The sequence below is a fragment of the Neomonachus schauinslandi genome, chromosome 1 (genome assembly GCF_002201575.2).
Source record: "Neomonachus schauinslandi chromosome 1, ASM220157v2, whole genome shotgun sequence".
NCBI lineage: Eukaryota > Metazoa > Chordata > Mammalia > Carnivora > Phocidae > Neomonachus > Neomonachus schauinslandi.
The window spans coordinates 197,950,480-197,958,123 of NC_058403.1; the positions used below are offsets into that span (position 1 = coordinate 197,950,480).

Consider the following 7,644-nt stretch of genomic DNA (forward strand, 5'->3'; position numbering starts at 1 on the left):
ACCGTGGATGAAGCGTAGGCTGGGGGCGTAGAGCAGATTTTCCTCCAGATAGTTCTCACGGGAGCTGCGGTCCTGCCAGCGCAGCACCTCCTCCCAGCCCGCCACGGCCCGCACGAAGGCCAGGTGGTCACTGCCACTGTCATGGCTCAACAGTGCCTTCACCTGGGAGGGAGCGGAAGGGGGCACCGAGGCCACAGGGTGAGGGCCGGCTGCGGCGGCTTTCCGGACAGGGGGTGGGGGAGGGGCGGGGCTGACCTTGTCCACCTCCGCCCGGTTCTGCAGGCTACTGCTGAAGGGGTCCCGGGTGAGACAGGAGACGACCACCAGCAGCGGGTGCAGGCAGCGGAAGATGGCGGCCAGCACTATGGCCTTGGCCAGCCGGGGGTCGGTGGAGATGTGGGCCAGGCGCTGCCCCAGGGTGGTCAGGTACTCCCGCTGGTCCAGCACTCCTGCAACAGCTCAGCGGTCAGACTCGCCCTTGAGCGCCACGCTGCGGCGCGGCCCGGCCCGGCCCGGCCCCACTCACCGATCTCCTGGAGCAAGATCACAGCCTCGTCCACCGCCTTAATGTTTGGACTGTCCACGGCCTTGGAAAGGAACTCCACTGCCTACAGCGAGAAGCGGCCGGAGCCCGCCATGAGCCCCACCTCCCACCTTCCCTCACCAAGTCCAGCCCCGGCCCGGCCCCGCCTCTGGCGCACCGTCTTCTCAGGCATGTGGATTTTGGCTTGTAGCACCAGGTTCTCGAGGGGCGTGCGCAGAATCTCCGGCACTTGGAAAGGGACCATTTTCTCCAGCCGGCTCCGTGGGAACAGGTGGTAGGCAAAGCCTGACTGGCAGCGGCCCGCCCGGCCCCGGCGCTGGATCACATTGGCTCGTGACACCCACACAGTCTCCAGGCACGACACCTGGGGGAGGGGGCAGGTGAGCAGCGACGCAGAGGCCAGCAGGCCTTCCTCAGTGCTGCCCCTCGTCTGGCCTTCACCTCACTTAACCCCTCAACGGCCCCCCCCACAACAGGGACACCGACAGCCCACGAGTGTGGCCTTCTCCGGACACACGACACAGCGGCAAGTCCAAGGCTGATCGGGGCTGGGGGCCACCTCAGAACTTGTAGTTCTTCCCCCAGGGGCTGGCTGGGCCCGGGAGACGGGTGCCACCTTGGTCTTCAGGTCATAGCGTTCCTCCTTGTGCAGACCGCTGTCCACCACGTGCACGATGTCATTGACTGTAATCGACGTCTCCGCGATATTGGTGGCCAAGACGATCTTGCGCACCCCAACTGGCGGCTGCTGGAATATGGCCTTCTGGTCCATCATGGGGATGTTGGAGTGCACTGGTGGGCAGCAAGAACACGCTGGTTATGGGTACTGCTCCTGCTCCCTGTGATGAGGGTACAGGGCAAGGACTTTGACCCCATTTTGATGAAACAGAGCCCCAGATCAAAGATACGTGTATGCCCAGTCAAGGTGGAAAAGCCAGCCAGAGCAGGGCAGGCTGGTCAGAAATCCAGCCCCGAGTCCCAGCTGGGTGGGAGTCCCCAGGCCAGAGGGCCAGACTGGCGTCTGGGGGCAATCGCGCCTCGCTCGCCCGCTCTCACCTGGCAGGATGAGGTACTTGCTCTCGTGCATGCCCAGGGCCTCCTGGAGGCGTTGCTGCACTCCTTTGATCTCCTGCCAACCAGGCAGGAAGCAGAGGATCCCACCTGTAAAGGGGTCCTGCAGGCATGAGCCGTCACTCTCGGCAGCTGGAGGGCAGGGTGGGCACGGGGGCGGGGGGGAAAGCACCCACCTGGCTCCCCTCGGGCATCGATGTGCAGAACCAGATCCGTCACGAGGTCCAAATCGAGTGCACACTCATCCTCAGACTGGGGGCAGGGGGGTGGGGGGAGAGGCCACAGTCACAGCCCCCGGGGAAGGACGCAGCCACTATGTGACTCGGCGAGGCCAAGGCACTCAACAGTCACCCCCAACCCTCACCGCCCTCTCGCCCAGAAGCCCTGATCGTTCTGTCTCTATCAAGGACACCGAGACTTGGGAGCACGGCCTTGCCCTCGGCCACGGCGCCACAGGGACAGGCAGGCGGGGAAGCCAGGGCAAAGGCCGGGGAGGGCGGGGGCGGGCGGGTCCCCTCACCTCGTGGTGCCGGTGCCGGTGCGGGTACTGGTGCTTGCCCAGCTTGGCCAGGATGTCCTCCAGGTAGTGCTCCTTGACCGGGTACATGAAGCCCGGCACCTTGATGACCGGGCAGCCGCCAAAGTAGCGGGAGAAGCGCTCGTTATCACCCGTGGCGCTCATCAGCACTAGCCGCAGGGCCGGGTTGAGCCGCTGCAGGCCCTTGAGCAGAATCAGCAGGAAGTCTGTGTTCACATCCCGCTCGTGGACCTCGTCCACGATGACATGGCTCACGCCCTCCAGGCTGGGGTTGCTCTGCAGCTTCCGCAGCAGGATGCCCACGGTGCAGAAGAGCAGGGCCCCGCCGCGGGCCGGGGGCTTGCTTTCCAACCGCACCTGGAAGCCCACGTTCCGGCGCAGAGAGGGGCCCAGTTCGTGGCTGACCCGCTGTGCCACGGACACGGCGGAGATGCGGCGCGGCTGGGTGATGATCACGTTGCAGCGGGCGCCGCGGCCCTCGGTCACGTAGCGCTCCAGCAGCAGCTGGGGGATGCGCGTGGTCTTGCCGCAGCCCGTGTCCCCAGAGATGACCACCACCGGGTGCTGCTCGATGGCATTGAGGATGGTGTCCCGATGCGGGTCCACGGGGAGCTGGGGGGCCTCCTGCCAGACTGGTCCTCGCCGCCGCCACAGCTCCAGCAAGTTCTGGCTCAGACGCACCTCCTCTGCTTCTGACAGGGGCACGTAGGGCTTGCCTGTGATAGGGTCACTCAGGGGCCCTGAGTCCTTGCCCAAGGGCAAGATGTCCTCGCTCTGCAGCCGGAGCTCCGGGGAGATCCAGGAACTGTCCACAGGGTACTGAGGGATGGGAGAAGCAAGCACAACGGTGAAAGACCCGACACCTTCTTCCTCATTCACTCGCGATACCCTCCACACGGTTCACCGGGGCCGGACACCGAGGCCCGGCCCGCTGGTGGGGGACTCCGTGCATGACTGCCCGAGGACGTTCTCGGGCAAGACAGGACTGCTTGGGGCAAGGGTGCTCCCGGGCTCCAGCCTCAGCGGGGACAACAGGCAGGTAGCGCGCCCGCGGCACGCATGGAGCCTTTCTGTCAGAAGCTGGAGGCAGGCAGGGGGCGGGGGTGGGGCGGCGCTCTCAGCTCTCTTACATGGTTCAGGAAGGTCTCTATCTTTCGGAGGATGGGCTCAGGCACCTGGATGGTGCACGGCCGGCGCTGCGTCTCGCCCAGCTCACGCAAGGAGGCCAGGTTATACATGGCGTGGGTAAGCGGCTCATTGTTGCGGTCCACCAGGCCCAGGCTCTGCAGCGGGGACAAGCACAGCTTGCTCTGGGGCCCTGCCTCCCCAGAACCAGCGCAAACAGGCTCAAGGAGCTTGAGAGAGATCACACAGAGCAACTGCTTCTCTTAAGAGATTTTGGTTTTTAGCAGACATTGTACAGAAAAGAGTAATTAGGAACCTGGAAAATGCAAATCTCCACCCTTCCCAAAATTTAACTAGTTAAATCATTCCAAGAAAAACAAGCCCTGACATGTCCAAGAGGAATGCCCCTCAGAAACCTCTCCTTGAGCAGCGGGGGCCCCCACAACAGCCCAATCTCGCCTCTACGAGTTCCCAGCACAGACCGCTAAGCCAGGAGGGCCAGGCTCTCACTGACCCCATCACAGTCCCACAGCACCCATTTTCACTACCTCCAAAGCACACCCCCTTCCCCCTGCAACCTTTCTGGTCCACATGGCACCCGTTCCACCTGTGACCCCATCATACAAACACAGGTGGACTTTCCTCGAAGTGTCTATTCACACGACTCGATAAACACTGCGTCTTGCTTCCCTCCCTAGACCTAACCCACGGCATCCCAGCACCTCCGGCAGGCATGCAAAACCGGTCGTCCTTCCCTAGTCCTGTGTGCCTGTCCCCTGTGCTATCGGGACTGCTCGTCCCCTAAAGCTCCAAGACTCCCCGCCCACCCCCCGCTTCAGGAACACTGTCCCCATGGGGGCTCGCCCCCTCCACGCTCATGACCGACCTCAAGCACAAGCGTCTAGTCCCTGGGCCACGGAGGCGCCCACACAGACACCTCGCCCCCAGAGAGGCTTCCACCTCTCCCAGGCCTGGGGGTTTCCCTGTGGCCTCGGAGCAGCGGCCAGCCCGGGGCTGTCTCCGCACTGCTGCCACCTGGGAGCTGGCTCCTCCCCACGACATGGCTGGCCCACGCTGCGAGGCTCCCGATCACCCGTGCCCGTGGCCATCCGGCTGAAAGTCAGACTTCCGCCAGGTGCCGTCCATTAGCCCCAGTTCTGGCCTCCGGAGCCACAGGTTCCTGTACCTCTCCCTCTTCTTCTTTAAGATTTTACTAATTGATTCATTCAGTCACTCGCTGGTTTATTTGAGCGAGAGCGCACCCACACGCATGCGGGAGGAGGGGCAGAGGGAGGACCCGTGAGCAGACTCCCTGCTGAGCGCAGAGCCCAAACACCGGGCCTCGATCCCAGCACCGAGATCATGACCTGAGCTGAAACCGAGAGTCGGACGCTTAACCGACTGCACCCCCAGGCGCCCCGATCCCTCCTCCATTCTCCAGGCTCTCGCTACCTCTCACCATCAGCTGGGTCGAAAATGGGGTTCCCGGAGCCGAACGCACACCAAAGGCATGTCTGACCAGAGCAGAGGGCAGGGCCTCCTCGCTCTCTTGCTCTGCACACTAAGCCTGTGCCGATGGGGTTCAGATCACCCCCTTCTCGGGCAGTCACGGCTCTGCTGGCTTCCCACTGTGCGGCACAGCTGGCCTCCGCAGCCTCTTCACGGGAACTGCCTCACCTTGGGCTTCACGGAATCTTCAATCTCCATCCCAGCTAACGCCTTAGGATCCGTTTTGCCCACAAAGCCCAGGTAATTCAGATCTTTCTAGACACCAAGTCTGCCACTCAGCACAGGCACCATTCCCCCAGCTTTGTGCCATTCAGAAAAACAGGCGTGTCCCCTCCGGGCTTCAGCTGGGTGCCGGCAACACCCCAGAAAAGGCTGAGCCCGCAGGCAAAGCACCTTCGCAGCGAGCGTGAGGGCCTCCGGAAGGCAGCAGCCACAGCCGGACGAGCAAGGCTCGGGCCCCAGATGCTTCTGTGCTCGGGCCTTGGCCCAGGGTGGTGGATTTCGTTTCCTGGAGAACGGGACCAATCCGCCGAGGGTAGGGGAGCTCCAAGCCTCTGACACATCAGGCCAGGGACCCGCCCGACTCACCTTCAGTTTCTTGCAGGCCAAGGCTGCCGCCTTATTCTCAGCCTCTGCTTTGCGGCGCCCTTTGGCGACAAAGGTCATGGGACAGGGCCAGAGCAGAGTGAGGGTGGACAGCTTGGTCTTGGTGCCCACAGTATGGAACTGCATGAGGTTCTACACGGAAGGCAAGAGAAATGGCTATAGAAAGGCAGAGAATGCGGTTCTCAGGATGCCAAGGAACCCAGAGATGGAATTAACCCCCATCGCAGCAGGTGCCAAACATCGGCCACACGAGACGAGCCACTGGGCAGCAGAAGCAAGCCCCGACAGGGCCGCAGCTCCCGGGGCTGGGGCTGGCGTCTCCGGCTGTCCCGTGGTTCCACGCCCGAAGTCAGTGTCTGGGCAGTGCCTCCACCTGCCCTCCTAACCCACGGTGCTCTCGGCACCTTCAAAGCAAACAGGCATGGTGGCAGCTGTGGGTCGAACCTGTCAGCCTGAGCCAGAACCAGGCACATTCTGGGGGTGCATGAAGGCCTTACCCCTGGGGAGGAGCTGTGCCGACCGAAGCCCTGAGCCCAGCCACAGAGATGAAATTCAACCTCAGCCAGAGAGCGCCACCCCGACCCCACCCCTGCCAGCCACCCCGGACCAAACTCGGGTCTCCCGCTCCCACGGCGCCAGTCCGACCCCCGAACTCCCACACCAACTTCCATTCACTCCTGGCTGCTTCACCCCCTTCACAGTGCAAGGACCCCGAGCCCCCCCGACTGGCTTAGGTGCGGGCTGAGGGTACAGGTAACCTCGGCCTTCCCAGCTTCCCTCCTACCTGGTCCCACGGGGACGAGCAGACACAACCAAGCCAGCTCCCCACCCACACGCACTTCTAGGAGACCCGACTCACCTTAGCTGTGGAGGACGATGTTGCTATCTGAATCACTTTGGCCAGAAGGTTCTTGGGAAGCGGAAACTGGGTCAGGGCCCTGATAGCACTGTCGTCGTCTGTCATTTCAAAGGAACCCCCCCTGGGAGGACCAAAAGTTCAGGTGAAAAAGCTCTATCTCTTCCTGCGCCCATTTCACCTCAGGCTCTGAGGCCCAGGGGGGCTAGGACACTGCAGGGGGGCAGCAGGAGATATGGAGAAAACAGCAGGCCCGGCGTCTTCGCGTGGCCCCTGATCTTCTCAGACACACAGCATGACTGATGCTCCCTCAGTTTCCCCAAACAGATAACTGAGGGCAGGGGGCAGGGGCCCAGGGGCAGGCAGAGTAGTGGCTGGGCCTCGGAGGGACCCAAGTGTGACCCGGAGGGAGGGTCCCTGCTGTTGTTTTGCAGAAGCCCAGCCACACAGCAGAACGGCAGACGTGCCGATATGAATAACGGGACACACAGGTGGAGACGCAGGGCAGGGACCCTCCCATTTTAGAGAAGGCTCCCAGGGAACATCACCCATCCCCATGTCAAGGTGCAGCCAGCTTCCCTGCATCCCCCATGTCCAGCTGTACCTCGAGTCCCTGAGTGGGGTGTGGGAGTCCTGCTGGGTCATGGACAGGAAGTCGGTGACATCAATGGTCCCCTCTTCCAGCTCTTCCTCCTCATCCTCCTCTTCTTCCCGGCCCAAGGAGCGGGACAGGCCCCCAGGTCCCCCCGGCCGGATGCTCTCAGGGTTCAGCTGCCGCCAGGAAGTAGGTGGCATGGTGGGTTCTGGGCGCCACCAGCTGTCAGCCGGAGAGCCAAAGCGATCAGCTAGCACGCGGTATTTGGCTGCATCAAACAGCTCATTTCGGGGACCCAGCAGGCCCCAGCCCTGGGGGGGGGAGGAATGTTGTGAGGGCCCATCCTCGTGCCTCAGTCTGCCCAGAACCTGTCCCCTTACACTGTTAAGTCCCCTAGGCATGAGTCATACCTTTGCACCCGTCCGCCTGCCTCAGCCCCCAAGCCACAACTGGGCATCAAGAGGGCACGTAAGAGTCTAGCTCTGACACATGAAAATGACAAGGTAAACTCTTACGTCTATTAGACAAAAAAACTGGGGGGAAAAAAAACCCCAAACCCCACAGGCAATGGAAAAGCTGATACATTCACAAAGTGATCTAGAAAGCTTTGGTGAATAGAGCAGTTAAGAGAAATGGAGCCCACCTCACAAAACAGATCTATCTCTGGTCTGACCTAACAATCCTATGCTGAGAACATAGTCTAGAAATAACCTGGGATGCTTATAAAGCCATTCATACAAAATATATTATTTTAAAATGTATTACAGCTTCAGGGCACCTGGGTGGCTCAGTTGGTTAAG

At 61.9% G+C, this 7,644-nt stretch overlaps 1 protein-coding gene across 5 annotated transcripts in view; it reads right to left on the reverse strand.

Moving 5' to 3' along the window:
- The window catches only part of DHX30 (DExH-box helicase 30), a 29,308-nt gene that overhangs the window by 1,128 nt on the left and 20,536 nt on the right, over positions 1 to 7,644 (reverse strand). For 3 of the 5 annotated variants that reach the window (XM_021687063.1, XM_021687061.1, XM_021687062.1), the window contains 12 exons: positions 6,854 to 7,155; positions 6,253 to 6,373; positions 5,376 to 5,525; positions 3,284 to 3,436; positions 2,136 to 2,972; positions 1,792 to 1,867; positions 1,601 to 1,705; positions 1,161 to 1,336; positions 702 to 908; positions 527 to 608; positions 256 to 449; positions 3 to 162 (listed from right to left, as the gene is read on the reverse strand). In XM_021687063.1, the coding sequence (XP_021542738.1) occupies positions 3 to 162; positions 256 to 449; positions 527 to 608; positions 702 to 908; positions 1,161 to 1,336; positions 1,601 to 1,705; positions 1,792 to 1,867; positions 2,136 to 2,972; positions 3,284 to 3,436; positions 5,376 to 5,525; positions 6,253 to 6,373; positions 6,854 to 7,155 (2,563 nt within the window). Of the gene's footprint in view, positions 1 to 2; positions 450 to 526; positions 609 to 701; positions 909 to 1,160; positions 1,337 to 1,600; positions 1,706 to 1,791; positions 1,868 to 2,135; positions 2,973 to 3,283; positions 3,437 to 5,375; positions 5,526 to 6,252; positions 6,374 to 6,853; positions 7,156 to 7,644 lie in introns of all 5 variants that reach the window. The other 2 variants (XM_021687060.1, XM_021687059.1) reach the window with 1 other exon arrangement.